Genomic DNA, 15,348 nt, shown 5'->3' with positions numbered 1-15,348 from the left:
AATGACCTTGCAGGCAACATTAATAGTAAGATCAGCCTCTTTGCAGATGATGCAGTTATCTGTAATGAAGTACTAAATGAAAGAAGCTGCAAAAATATTCAGTCAGATCTTGATAAGATATTAAAGTGGTGCAAAGATTGACAATTTGGTTTAAATGTTCAGAAATTTAAAAGTTTTCAATTCAAAAACTGGAAAAAGTTAGTATCCTGTGACTAAAATATCAGTGAGCCACTGTTGGAATTGACTAACTCATACAAATACCAGGGTGTAACACTGCATAGGGTTGTGAAATGGAATCACATAGGTTCAGTCATGGGTAAATCAGGTGGTACACTTCAGTTTATTGGTAGAATATTGGGTAAATACAATCAGACTACAGAGGAGATTAGTTAAAAATCACTCGTGTGATATGTTCTAGAATATTGCTAAAGGACAAAGGACCCATACAAGATGTGTATAATATTGGATATTCAACATATGCATAGAAGGTCAGCATGAAAGGTCACAGGTTTGTTTAAACTGTGGGAGAGTGTCACAGAGATACTGAGGGAACTGAACTGGCAGACTCTTGAAGACAGATGTAAATTACCCAGGGAAAGTGTGTTAAGAAAGTTTCAAGAACAAGCTTTAAATGACTACTCTAGGAATATACTACAAACCCGCACATATTGCTCATGTAGGGATCATGAAGATCAGATTAGAATAATTACTGCATGCACAGAGGCATTCAAACATTCTTCCCGTGCTCCATAAGTGAATAGAACAGGGAGAAACCCTAATAATTGGTACAGTAGGACGTACCCTCTGGTATACACCTCAGGGTGGTTTCCAGAATACAGATGTAAAACATACACTTTACAAAAATTAGTCATCGCAGTTTCTGAAAAAGTTTGGTACTAGAAAATTTTCTGTAGTTAAAAAAGTTTGTTAAAGACATACATCAATGTGAAACATCATAAAGTTGTATGTTTAAATGAAAAATACTTATTGTATAAACTGTTCACTACATAAATAATGTCATTAAAAAAAACAATACTGAGACTTAGGCTTGAACTGACTGGCTGTGGCATCTGAAATATTTATAAAATAAATATACAAGCTACCTTTATGTGATCATAATTATGCATTGAGTGGCAAAAAGAAAACATGTATGTAAATCCTAAATGAAGCTCTCTTTAGTGAAGTTAAATCATCACAAATTTTAGAAAAGATTTTTAAAACATTTTTAAATTACTTTGTTCAATTTTTAAACTTCATTTATATAACTGAGCATTATTGTTGTACGAATCAATATCAAAGACAAAGGAATCCTGTATGATTTGGAATTGCTTTATCATCTTTCCAAAGGTGATGAACTTGTTTGTCCTCAGTTTTCTTTCAGTGTTGACATAAAATAACATAAATGGAACTAAGAGTTCATTTATTTAGCAATCACAATAAACCTTAAAGGGAATAATTTACTCAGCAATAGCATTCAGGTCTTTTTACACTGTGATTTCAGTCAACATTTTTTTAAATTGTGTCTTTTTCAGATTTGTTAACCTCAGACTGGATTAAATCACCACTGGCAGTGCCTTATCTGTCATTCTCTTTCTGATTATGGCAAATAAACATCTGAAAATATTTTATCATTGCAATTGGTTGGATGATTGGGATACTTGATCATATAAAAATTCTCTATAGTCCTTTTTGGCATTGGATGTGATTCCACAACATCCTAAATATTCACTGATTCACACACATAAAAAACTGAATGAGATTTTTCTTGTGACAGCAAATTTATAAATATAAACAAATAAATCATGATACCCAACATCATAGACTCAAAAGTAAAATTTAATTCAGGCTCTGCACCAAGAGAAGCCTGACACTTTTAATTTCGGTTGGGAAGAGAAACAGAAAATGGTACTGCTGGGAATGTTTAGCCAAAACTACTGCCCATCAACAGAAGAAGAAAGAAAGGACAGCAACAACAATAAGGCAATAGGGTAAGGAAATGAAAGGGGAAGGATCAAAATGAACTGAGTAACATCTGGTAGCAATTGCTCATGAATATAGGCAGAATGGATAGCTGTGATCACACTCCTGCAGTAACGTAAATGACCTTATTACTGATAGATCCAAGTGAGACTTAACTAAGGATGTTAGGCAAATGGTCAAAATGAACAAAAATAAGTAAAAATTTGAAAAGATTAGACTCAATAAGATAATTCATGCAGTTAGAAGACCTGTATACAGAAAAAATTATGTGCTAAACACAGTAATAACATTAATGCACACCAATGAGCCAGAACGTTATGACCACCAACCTATTATTAATACAAATCTGTCCAGGTGATAGCAACATCATTTGGAGAGGAATGACTGCTAGTCAGACATATGCATGGTGCATGTAGTATCAGTGACCATGCTGTCCATGAGTAGAATGGGGAAGGCACACAATCTACCATAGTCTGACCAAGGGCAGATTGTGATGGCCTATTGGTTCAGCACTAGGACTTCAGAAACTGCATGACTTATTGGGTTTCTGAGGAGTGCTGTGGTGAGTGTCTTCGACAAGAGGTGAAACCATGTTGAGACTTCATGGATTTAGGTGGCCACTCCTCATTACATATGCTCGATGTTGTAGGCTCAGCAAGCTGGTAAAACAGGACAAACTGTGGTAGAACTAACATGAGACTTTAATGCTGGGCAGAGAAGAAGTGTGACTGGGCACACAGTACGGTGAACACTCCTAATGATGGGCCTCCTCATCTGACAACCTATGCATGTGACAATGTTAACACCACATTAGCAACTACAACTGAAATTGGCACATGACCATTGGCACTCAACATTGGAGCAGTGGCAGAGCATTATGTGGTCTGATGAAGCCTGATACTTTCTTCACCATGTTGAATAAGTCATCTCCCAGGGTAACAGCTCCTTGATGTATATATTGTGGGATGGAAACAAGCTGGCGGCAGCTCCATTATGTCCTATGGAACATTCATGTGACCATCTGTAGGTCCTGTGGAGCTCATGCAAGGCACCACGAAGGAAAAAGGAGAATCGTGCACAGGTTGCAGACCACATACACCCCTTAGTGTTGAACATGTTTCATGACACCAGCAGCATTTTTCAGTAAGATAGTGTGCCATGTCACAAGGCCAGGAGTGTGATGGAATGGTTTGAGGGACACAGTGGTGAATTGCAATTAATGTACTGGCTCCCACCAACTCACTAAATCTAAACCCAGTCAAACACATCTGAGATGTGACTGAATATGACATCACAGTTCATCACCCTCCTCCCCAGGATTTATTAGAACTAGGTGACTTGTGCATGCAGATGTGGTGCCAACTCCCTCCAACATCTTGCCATGGCCTCATTGCTTCCATGCCATGATGAGTTGCTGCTCTTATCCATGCCAAAGGTGGAAATACTACCTATTACATAGGTGGTTATAATAATTATGAACTGATGTTTTGACATCTACTAAAGCAAATGTATAAAAAAATATTTACTGTAAAAATCAATAAAGTATCCTACAGTTCTTTTTTGTTGAGGCCCTTTCAAGGAATGGATAATGTCATTGCTGTTGCTGTTTCAAGTTTACTTGTGGAGGACAATTCAGTAAACAATAATGGGGAATGAGAAAGGGGATTCAAAATTATGTAATTAAAGGGAAATATGAAAGAGAAATTTTGAAAATTACTAACAGTACTAAGAGAAACCAAATCCATGATAAGAATTGGAAATTAGACAAGAGTTATTTATGTAAAAAGCAGAAGGAAGTCTTTGAGCAGTATCTTAAAGTACACAAAGGGATTTTGTTTGGAAGTCCTAGGCAAGATTGGAGAAGTTAAAAATTACACTGGACAAAGAAACACATTGACACTTCAATTAAATACAAACATGAAAGTAGTGGGCACTGTGGTATAATGAAGTGTATCCATATGATACAAGAAATTGGTGAAACTGAACAAAGCTTCAGGGCCCAATGGAACCTGAAACATAAGAGATCATTCTTTATATGATTCCAAGAACTAATCTAATTTATCTTTCACACAACAATATAGCTAATTCAGGTTGCTTAATTAACTGTTATATCATTAGGTAGGACACTTATAGGTAGCCACATTGGGTAGCCATGCAGTCTGAGGCTTCTTGTCATGGTCACTGCAGCTCCCCCTGTTGGAAGTTTGAGTCCTCCCTTGGGCATGCGTGTGTGTGTTGTCCTTAGCGTAAGTTAGTTTAAGTTAGATTAAGTAGTGTGTAGGCTTAGGGACCAATGACCTCAGCAATTTGGGCTCATGAGACCTTACCACAAATTTCTTTGTAGGTGATTTCACCTTTTGAATACCAAAATGTAATTTTCATTGACATCATGTCAAAGTAATTTTCAGTATTAGATCCATCCATTTCTAGGAAGGTGTATAATCAATTCATTTGGTTGCAGTTAGAATCATTGAGTTACAAATAATCAAATAGTGAAGGTGACACCAGAAATAATGTTTTTATAAAGTTTGAAACCAGTAATAACTCTGATTAACATACTGTCAGCTTACTATGCATTTGCTAATCATGACAACACCTAATTACTTAGTAATTACTGACTTTCATACAAGGAAATTTTGTTCACAATGTAAATAAAGTAATCATTTGGAATACCATAAACCTCTAGCAGATTTTGTACTGAATTTGTGGCTGAGTGGAGCCCCCTTTTAGCTATGATATATCACAGTTCCCTCAAACAAAAAACTATACCCAGTTGTTGGAAGAAAGCACAGGTCACACCTGTTTACAAGAAGGATGGTACATAGTATCCTCAGAGCTCTTGCAGATGAGACAGTCAACTATAATGAAGTACTGCCTACAAAAAAAATATTATTTATTTATTTATGTCCTGATATTTTTGAGGCATGTGTATTACACCATAGATGTTGGGCAAATTTTATTAATATAAACATTGTTATTTGCTAGGGTCATTTTTATGATATCTGTATGAGTATAAACATATTTTAAACACAGGAAATATGTTACACAGGTATTTTACATATTTTCCTTTTGTTAACTAAGCTGTGTTTAATATATGATACAAAACAATACAATACATTTAATGCAATTTGGCACTTTTACACTGTTATTTTTATAATACTTGTATGTAAATATTTTACAGAGAGAGCTTATTGGGGTCAGGTGTGCAGTATGTTTACAAACTTCAGTTTGCAAGATTCTGTAATATGCAGTAAAAACAATTTTCAGGAAGAAATAGAGCTACAGAGGTTACAATAAAGAAATTCTCAACGTCAGCATTTTGCATAATTTTCTTTTGTTATGTGAGATATGTTTAATATATAATACAATTCAATACAATACACTCAGTGCATTTTGATGATTTTACACTCTCATTTTTCTATGCGCAAGGAGAGAGTATCTTGGGATCAGAAGTGCAGTATATTTACATATTCAGCTTTCAAGATGCTGTAATTCTGAGTAAAAAAGGGTTTTCTGGAAGATATAAAGTTCAGACTTCTTTTGAAGATATTTAGTTTGTTAATGACCATTAAGTGACCTGGTGGCCTATTAAACTATTGTGATCTTCAGTGATGAACACCTTTCTTGCACAGGGTGGTGTAAATGATTTCTGTGTATGTCAGTATTTGATCTTGCTTGGTATCCATGAACAGTTTCTTTTTGAATAAATACATTTTTGTTTTGTAACATACATGTTTTTGCATACATGACAGTCTCAAGTATACAGATACATGGTAGGTGTATGTTTACATGAATGTTTATATGATTTTTGGCTGTTTGCATAAATATTCTGTCAGAACTTGATAAGATTTCAACATTACGCAAAGGTTGGCAACTGGCATTAAAGTTTTGAAATGTAAAATTATATATATATTTAAAAACAAAGATGAAGTGACTTACCATACGAAAGCGCTGGCAGGTCGATAGAAACACAAACAGACACATACATACACACAAAATTCTAGCTTTCGCAAATCTTTCTTTTTAAATATATTTTTCCCACGTGAAATGTTTCCCTAAAATAATATATATATATCTAAAAACAAAGATGATGTGACTTACCAAATGAAAGTGCTGGCAGGTCGACAGACACGCAAACATACACACAAAATTCAAGCTTTCGCAACAAACTGTTGCCTCATCAGGGAAGAGGGAAGGAGAGGGAAAGACGAAAGGATGTGAGTTTTAAGGGAGAGGGTAAGAAGTCATTCCAATCCCGGGAGCAGAAAGACTTACCTTAGGGGGAAAAAAGGACAGGTATACACTCACACACACACACACACACACACACACACACACACACACACACACACACACACACATATCCATCCACACATACGCAGACACAGGCAGACATATGTAAATGCAAAGAGGTTGGGCAGAGATGTCAGTTGAGGCGGAACTACAAAGGCAAAGATGCTGTTGAATGACAGGTGAGGTACGAGGGGCAGCAACTTGAAATTAGCGGAGGTTGAGGCCTGGGGGGTAATAACGGGAAGAGAGAATATATTGAAGGGCAAGTTCCCATCTCCGGAGTTTTGATTGGTTGGTGGCAGTGGGATGTATCCAGATAACTTGGATGGTGTATCACTGTGCCAAGATGTGCTGGATGTGCACCAAGGCATGTTTAGCCATGAGGGTGATCCTCATTACCAACAAACACTGTCTGCCTGTGTCCATTCATGCGAATGGACAGTTTGTTGCTGGTCATTCCCACATAGAAGGCTTGACAGTGTAAGCATGTCATGTGGTAAATCACGTGGGTGCTTTCACACGTGGCTCTGCCTTTGATCGTGTACACCTTCCGGGTTACAGGACTGGAGTAGGTGGTGGTGGGAGGGTGCATGGGACAGGTTTTACACCGGGGGTGCTTACAAGGGTAGGAGCCAGAGGGTATGGAATGTGGTTTGGGGATTTCATAGGGATGTACCAGGAGGTTACAAAAGTTAGGTGGACGACGGAAAGACACTCTTGGTGGAGTGGGAAGGATTTCATGAAGGAGGGATCTCATTTCATTCAGAGTCTGATCCAGTCCCAGAAAGTATCCTGTCACAAGTGGGGCACTTTTGGGGTTCTTCTGTGGGAGGTTCTGGGTTTGAGGGGATGGCTCTAGCTATTTGCTTCTGTACCAGGTTGGGAGGGTAGTTGCGGGATACGAAAGCTGTTTTCAGGATATTGGTGTAATGGTTCAGGGATTCAGGACTGGAGCAGATTTGTTTGCCATGAAGACCTAAGCTGTAGGGAAGGGACCGTTTGATATGGAATGGGTGGCAGCTGTCATAATGGAGGTACTGTTGTTTGCTAGTGGGTTTGATGTGGACGGATGTGTGAAGCTGGCCATTGGACAGATGGAGGTCAACATCGAGGAAAGTGCCATGGGATTTGGAATAGGACCAGGTCAATCTGATGGAACCAAAAAAGTTGAGGTTGGAGAGGAAATTCTGGAGTTCTTCTTCATTGTGAGTCCAGATCATGAAGACGTCATCAATAAATCTGTACCAAACTTTGAGTTGGCAGGCTTGGGTAACCAAGAAGGCTTCCTCTAAGCGACCCATAAATAGGTTGGCATACGAGGGTGCCATCCTGGTACCCATGGCTGTTCCCTTTAATTGTTGGTATGTCTGGCCTTCAAAAGTGAAGAAGTTGTGGGTTAGGATGAAGCTGGCTAAGGTAATGAGGAAAGAGGTTTCGGGTACGGTAGCAGGTGATCGGCGTGAAAGGAAATGCTTCATCGCAGCAAGGCCCTGATGTGCGGGATATTTGTGTATAAGGAAGTGGCATCAATAGTTACAAGGATGGTTTCTGGGGGTAACAGATTGGGTAAGGATTCCAGGCGTTTGAGAAAGTGGTTGGTGTCTTTGATGAAGGATTGGAGACCGCATGTAATGGGTTGAAGGTGTTGCTCTATGTAGGCAGAGATACATTCTTTGGGGGCTTGGTAACCAGCTACAATGGGGCATCCAGGATGTTTGGGTTTGTGAATTTTAGGAAGTAGGTAGAAAGTAGGAGTGTGGGGTGTCAGTGGGGTCAGGAGGCTGATGGAGTCATGTGAAAGGTTTTGTAGGGGGCCTAAGGTTCTGAGGATTCCTTGAATGGGATTACATTGGCAAACTTTGTATGTAGTGTTGTCTGAAAGCTGATGCAGTCCCTCAGCCACATACTCTCGATGATCAAGTATTACAGTCGTGGAACTCTTGTCAGCCGGAAGATTGATGATGAATCAGTCAGTCTTCAGATCACGGATAGCCTGGGCTTCAGCTGTGGTGATGTTGGGAGTAGGATTAATGTTTTTCAAGAAAGATTGAGAGGCAAGGCTGGAAGTGAGAAATTCCTCGAAGCTTTCGAGAGGGTGATTTTGAGGAAGAGGAGGTGGGTCCCACTGTGACGGAGGACGGAACTGTTGGATAGTGTCTTGAAGAGTTGGATCATTAGGAGTCAGATTAGAATTATTTTTGTTCATGGCAAAGTGATATTTGCAGCAGAGACTACGAGTGTAGGACAGTAAATCTTTGATGAGGGCTGTTTGGTTGAATCTGGGAGTAGTTCTGAAGGTGAGGCCTTTGGATAGGTTTCGGATTGGGAGAGAGGTTTGGAGGAAAAGTTAACTACTAAATTGGGGTGTTGTGGTTCTATATTGTGTTGATTAGAATTTTGAGGTTCTGGGGTAAGTGGAGCTGGAAGTGGGAGATTGAGTAGATGGGAGAGACTGGGTCTGTGTGCAATGAGAGGAGGTCGAGGTTTCATGGAAAGGTTGTGGAGCGTGAGTGAGTTTCCTTTTCCCGAGGTGGAAAACCAGGAGATTGGATATTTTTTTGAGGTGGTGGGTGGCATGCTATTCTAATTTGCAGTTGGCCTATAGGAGGATGCTCTGAACAGCCAGTGTGAATGTGGGAGAGGAAAGATTGAGGAGTTTGACTAGGGATAGGAGCTTACGGGTGTGTTCATTGGCTCAGTTGATGAGTAGGTGAAGGATTAAGCGGGTGAGGGCTATGGATTGTTCGGTTTGGAACTGGTATAGGGACTGATGGAAAGAAGGGTTACAGCCAGAGATGGGAACTTTAAGTGTGAGGCCTTTGGGGGTAATGCCAAATGTCAGACAAGCCTGAGTAAATATAATATGGGAGCGTAATTTGGCTACAGTGAAGGCATGTTTGTGGAGGGAATGTAAATAAAACTTAATGGGGTTGTTGTGGGGATGTTGTGAGGGTGACATGGTATTTAAAAAGTGGAAAGTGTAATATGAGGCTAAAATGAAAATAAAAATAAAAATATATGGGGAGAGATAAAGGTGAACTAGAATGCAACTGGAGTTCTGGTGTGAAAAAAGTCGAAAAAGTGTTGGTTAAAGCTTAGCTGTGTGGATCCTGTGGTGAACTTAGGTTGGTAAACAATGATGTGCACAAAGGTTAGGTAGTTGTGTTGCCTTCAAATAACGTTAAAGGGTGGAGAAATTCAGGAAATGTATTAAAAAGAACTGGTTATGTTGTGGCAGATTATGAAAATGATGCTAACAATCGTCTGACGAAGAAATAATAACGTTAAAACCTGTGGGAAGTTGCTAAAAAGTGATTGGTGATGTGGGAAAAACGGGAATGGGAATAAAGCGAAAGTTGTTAGAACTAACCGAAATGGTTGTTTAACAGGTGAAAGGAACTGAAGCTGTGAAATAATATTCATGAGGTTACATGAAAAATGTTTGTAAACTGGGAATGGTGGATTTTATAGCAGCGGTAGTGTTGAAAGTGGTAAAATAATTTTTTAGGTTATGGTTTGGAAGTAAGTTACGTATTGTTGAGTATATATTGGCAGGATAAAATTGTATGGTAGATTACGGTAAAAAGGGAAGGCGAATGTGAAACAGGATATACAGCACTCATTTGAGTCAAGTAACAAACACAACTGCAGTACACTACCTGTAGTAGGCGTATATGATATTCTGGAGCTTATTGATAACATGAAATTATAAAACCACTAGTTCATGTAATAAACTGTGTTCTTGAAGATGGTGTGTTCCCTGATAAGTTGAAACTGTTTGTGGTGAAACCAATACACAAAAAGGGGGAAATAAAGCATGTACAGAACTACAGACCCATTACCCTAATCACAACTTTCAGCAAGCTGGTAGAGAAAATATTTTAGAAAATCCTGGAACATCACAACTATGCTGACATATTAAGCACACAATGGTTACACAAGGATCATGTTGCCATAGGGCAGTAAATGTGTCTTTGCAAAACTTACGTCATATGCAGCCATCACAAATTGTCTGGGTCACCAGTCTGGAAGTCAAATATGCTGTGGGTATGATATAAATGAGATATGACACAGTACAGTAGCCTTATACTATTTGGATGAGTATATACACTAATAAAAAACACATGGCTGTTCACCATGGATAATAAGAACCTGGTCAGGTCACAGACAAAGCACTCACAGCATGTCAGTGATAGATATCACAGTGGAAATCTCCACATGCTATTACTTTAGCATTTCATATCAAATTTCTTTGATGTAAAATACATTTTTCATTTCAATTGGAATCATGTCATCATAAACTGGAAAAGGCATTATATTTCCTATTTTTGTAGCTTGCAAAACATTACAATCCAAAGTTTTTACATTCACAGGCTCTTTTAAAGTTATGCACTCAGGAAAGTAATTGTCATTATTAACAACACGATTTGTGAAACACCAGTTAATCTGTACACTGTTACCTGCCTCATCATGATTACAAGTTGTCATAGGTTTTATCTCTGTTATAAAGCTGCTAATGCCATTTTTGTTTAGCTGATTTCTGTGGCATCCTAGATGACGGCTGCCTCTTGATCAGTACTGTTCACTTCCACCACATGACCAGTTGTTGTTAGCCCCACTACTCTGCTCGCTTGGCTCACATTACTAAATACCATGACTGCTTCCTGGAAGATGTCCACCACATGTCCATAAATCTCTTCTGGTTTCTGACTGGCAACAGTTCCTCTCAAAATGTCCAGGTTTGTCACATCCATAACATACCTGCTCCTGGAAGCTCACACTAGTTTTCTTTTATGGTGAAATGCATTGTATTTTCCACCTTCACTTCCATCCCTGTCTTTGAAATCCATCATTTGAATTCTGCTTTTAACATTGTGTCTGTCTGATCATCTTCTTTCAAAACATTGATCAAGTCCCCAAAATAGTTCAAAGATTCTGGCAAGTTTTTCAGTATGTAGTTTAACAGTAACTTTTTCATCTCGCTTGCACTTGTTAATTTTAATTCATTCATTGTTTTTTCAGCAACAGTGAAGGTGTTGCCATGTTACTACAGTCTTTTAACATCAGTTTGTCCAGTTTATTTCTGCATGCAATTTGCAGTGCTGTCAATTCATTTGAATATAATTGTGAGAACTTTTTCATTATCTCAAATTAAGTTCCTGTATCACCCTCTAATTCCAGATGCTTGTTTGAAATTGCTCAATATGTAGTTCATTGTAACCAGATTCTCTTATTCCCAAGTGTTTGATTTCTCTGTGCCCATTTTCACTCTTGGTGCCACTGTATACTGTTTCTTCATTTTCAGATACATTTCCATTCACTGTTTCCAGCTCCCATAGTCTTGTGCAGCCTCCCAGCTCAGGTGCAGGCAGTGATTGCAGCACAGATGGAGATGCAGCTGGACGCCATTGCTAACTTCGCCGACCAGATGCACGATGCACTGACAGTGCTGCCTACCACGGTGGCCTCAGCAACTTATGACACCGTCCCCTCACATCCATGGTGGCACATGCCTTCTGCACTAAAATCAGATGCCAACCTGCAACAGCTAGTGCAAAATTTGGCCGCTCAGGTGGCAGCTCTGTCCTCACAAGTCAACCGGTTGGCGCGGTTACAGCAAGGAGGCAGCATGCATTGCACCGGCAGCAGACCAGGATACAGGTGGCGCAGCTTGTGCAGCCAGCAATGCAGCAACAGCTGCTCCAACGGTACCCTCTGGACATCAGAGCATGCACAAAGTGCCGACTGCTGGTACCGTGCCGTTTCGGCAACGAAGCAACCAGGAGCCAGGCTCCTTGCTCACACCCAAATGCCAGCTGTGACTGGACCTAGGCACATCTGGCTGCAGTATGATATCGAAGCATCTGTTTGTCATGGAAAGGGGTGTGGGCATGAGGTACCTTGTCGACACGGGTTTGATCCTTTCGATATTCCCTCGTTCTACGTTACAAGACTGCAGGCAGGTCGAGGCACTCTCTCTCACAATGGTGAACAATTCAGCAACTAAAACTTATGGCACACACAGCTGCAATTTAGATCTAGGTCTATGCCGCACATTCTCTTGGACTTTTACTGTGGCCGACGTCAGTGAGCTGATCCTGGGCACAGACTTTCTCGGCCACTACGGGCTGCTAGCCAACATTGCAAATGGCCAGCTTATCAACTCAACAACAAATTTAAAGATAGCGGGACAGCACCAGCAGGCTGCATTGAACAGTGTTAAAGTAAGTACCCTGCTCCTTACTCTGACATCCTTGAAAAATTCCCTGACCTCACCCGCCCAGCCAGCACACCGAGAGACATTAAACATTTGACAGAGCACCACATAATAAGCACACCCAGACCCCCTACATCGTGTTGCCCATGTTGAGTTGTGCATGATAGACTTGCAACAGCAAAGGCTGAGTTCGAGGCCATGCTGTGGCAAGGCATCGTGCGACCATCAAGCAGCCCATGGTCATCGGCATTACATTTAGTAGCAATAAAAGACAATTCGTGGCACCCGTGTGGGGACTATTGTGCCCCCAATTAGCGAACAGTGCCGGACCAATACCCAGTCAGACACGTTCAAGACTTCAGCTATGCTTTGACGGGCTGTGCTGTGTTCAGCAAGATAGACTGTGCAAAGGCATACACCTAAATTCTGGTGGTGCCCGAAGACATTGAAAAAACAGCTGTTGTAACGCCCTTCAGGCTTTTCAAAAGAGTGTTTATGACTTTTGGTCTTCAGAATGCTGCCCAGGCTCGGCAGCAGTTCCTGAATGCCATCTTGTGAGGCTTGCCATTTTGTTTCACGTACATCGTCGACATCCTGGTGTATTCCAAGTCACCTGAGCTCCACCGCCACCACCTGAGTGAAGCCGACATCGTTATTAATACAGCGAAATGCAAATTCGGTGTGATGGAAATCGTGTTCCTTGGCCATTTAATTACCCCACTGGATCAGCACCACTACTGTAGAAAGTGCAAGCAATACTGAACGTACCACGACCGCAGCCACCTCTCCAGCCGACCAAGTCAAACCAGCTTACATCTTGCCCGCTCCAGCAGCCAAGCATTTCTTTGACACAGCAGAAGATCTGATTACAGACAACACTCCCTCTGCCAGTGGTCAGATGGGGCCCACACCTGTAGCTGCTGGTGATGCACAGCTGCAGCCTGCTGTCATCGCTTTGCCATGTGCAGCTCCCTCCACCCCACCCAGGCAGGCAGGATAGCCGCACTGGTCGCCCCCACCACTGCCAGCAGTGGACTACGTCATGCGTACCATCTGCCACGTCCAATTCAAATGGCCATGCTGCATCGCCAATGCACCAAGCCACCTAAAACAGAAAACATGTGCGTGAGCCACCAACGCCATCAGAATCCGGCATCCGTGAGCTGCCGTCCACTGTAGAAACCCAGTCTCCAGCTTCCCGCTTCTCTGGTCGGTAATCCCAGTCGAGCCCCGCACAGTGCCTCCCATGTCTGTCACAGCTCCTGGACCCATGTTGGGATCCCTGTGCCTCTGCCACACCGGGTGTTGAGGCCGGATTGGCATCCATGCCAGTGTACTGTATTTGCGAGATAGCTGCCACTATGTTGGTCTCATCTCTCAAAATATGTTCATAATAGTTATATGTCACATTGCCATATGATGTCTCCATTATTGCTTGCAGTGTGATGGGCTGCAGGCTGTGATAGTAGTACTGCTAGGAACAGTTGTTCACACCTTATGTCTGGCATGACTGCTGTGATTTGGCTGTTCGTAATGATAGTTAGAGTGGGTAAATAATGCTGAGCATTTATGGCTGCCAGAAAGTTTGAATAAGAATGGCCCAATGACAGATTTCCTTTAATGAATTTTCTGAATGATATCAGATCCTGAGTCATTCTTCATCTGAGACATTGAGTTCAAACTCTGCCCTTCATGAAATGTTTGCCATTACACATTGGCACATTTAATAAGGTCAATTAAGGGTCTAAATGGGCAGTAAATCACCTGTTTTCAGACAACTGGTTTAGCATTTGTTTGCTGACATATTTGAAGCAGAGGCAACCAAAGCACTCTCTTACAGTGGGGATATATAATGACACCTGTAATCACATCCTGTGAATAATATGTTGTTAAATGTTGAGAATCAAAAGCCTGCAACAATGTCTGAATTTCAGTAATGTGCATCCACAAACTTCTTAGTGAACTGTTTGAGGCTGATAAAAGGTCTGTCTAATTGGACAACTGATTTAATTTTATCAGCAACTAGTAGATCTGCCAATGCTTTGCAATAGTGAAATATATGTGGGAACTGGACGTATGTCCTAATCTCCTTCAGTCTTCTCTCTGTTAATCTTTCCCTCCCCTTTTCTTTAGCCACCTCCTCCCACTCCCCATCTCTCTTTCCATCAATGCCAGCTCACCACCCCATCTCCTCCCTCTCCTCCTCCTGCTCCTCCCACCTCTCTCTCCCCCTCTCACTCTCTGTATTCATGTTCTCATCCCTCTCTATCTGTTAACATCTGTTAACAACTTTTCCCCTTTCTGTGTGTCCCACCAGAATGTTAAATCACCATGAGCTTCCATTCACTAACATTTTAGGACTTAGAGCTGATTTGCTTGAAATTCGATTCAGTTCCTGTTAACATTAGAATTATTAGCAATATTGTCCAAGAATGGTAACTTTGAGCTATGCAGTAGGGTAGATTAGGGTTAGTAGTGAGGATAACGTACAAAGGAAAACACAATATTCCTTGTTGGTGATTCAGTCTAGTGACTGATTTTATACTCACTTAGAAGAATGCATATGAGAGACAGCCACAAGCAATTTCCATCATTTTCTACCGTTTTTGTTGTTGTAAGACTTTTATATTTTGTGTATCATTTGTAAATATCTTGAGCTCTAGCTGTTCAAGGGTAATATAATATATTAAAGGTGTTTGTAAAATGTTATTAATTATTCAGTTACAGAATTTTATAGTGAGCAATATTCTAGATATTTTTAAGACTAGTTACATAATGTGTAGCTGGTGAACACTTACTTTGTTGTTCATACACTATCTTCCACACTGGAATGTAAGAATATCTTCTACCATAGAACA

General features: G+C 40.6%; 1 protein-coding gene across 1 annotated transcript in view; it reads left to right on the top strand.

Moving 5' to 3' along the window:
* The window catches only part of LOC124795333, a 340,686-nt gene extending 329,051 nt beyond the window's left edge, over positions 1-11,635 (top strand). The window contains exon 7 of the mRNA XM_047259314.1: positions 11,579-11,635. Coding sequence (XP_047115270.1) covers positions 11,579-11,612 — 34 coding nt within the window. The 3' untranslated portion in view covers positions 11,613-11,635. The remainder of the gene's footprint in view (positions 1-11,578) is intronic.
* The last annotated feature ends 3,713 nt before the right edge of the window (positions 11,636-15,348 follow it).

This window comes from Schistocerca piceifrons, chromosome 4 (genome assembly GCF_021461385.2).
Source record: "Schistocerca piceifrons isolate TAMUIC-IGC-003096 chromosome 4, iqSchPice1.1, whole genome shotgun sequence".
Taxonomy (NCBI): Eukaryota; Metazoa; Arthropoda; class Insecta; order Orthoptera; family Acrididae; genus Schistocerca; species Schistocerca piceifrons.
The sequence above is the reverse complement of the archived record's forward strand: the minus strand, read 5'-3'. Positions and strand labels throughout refer to the sequence as shown.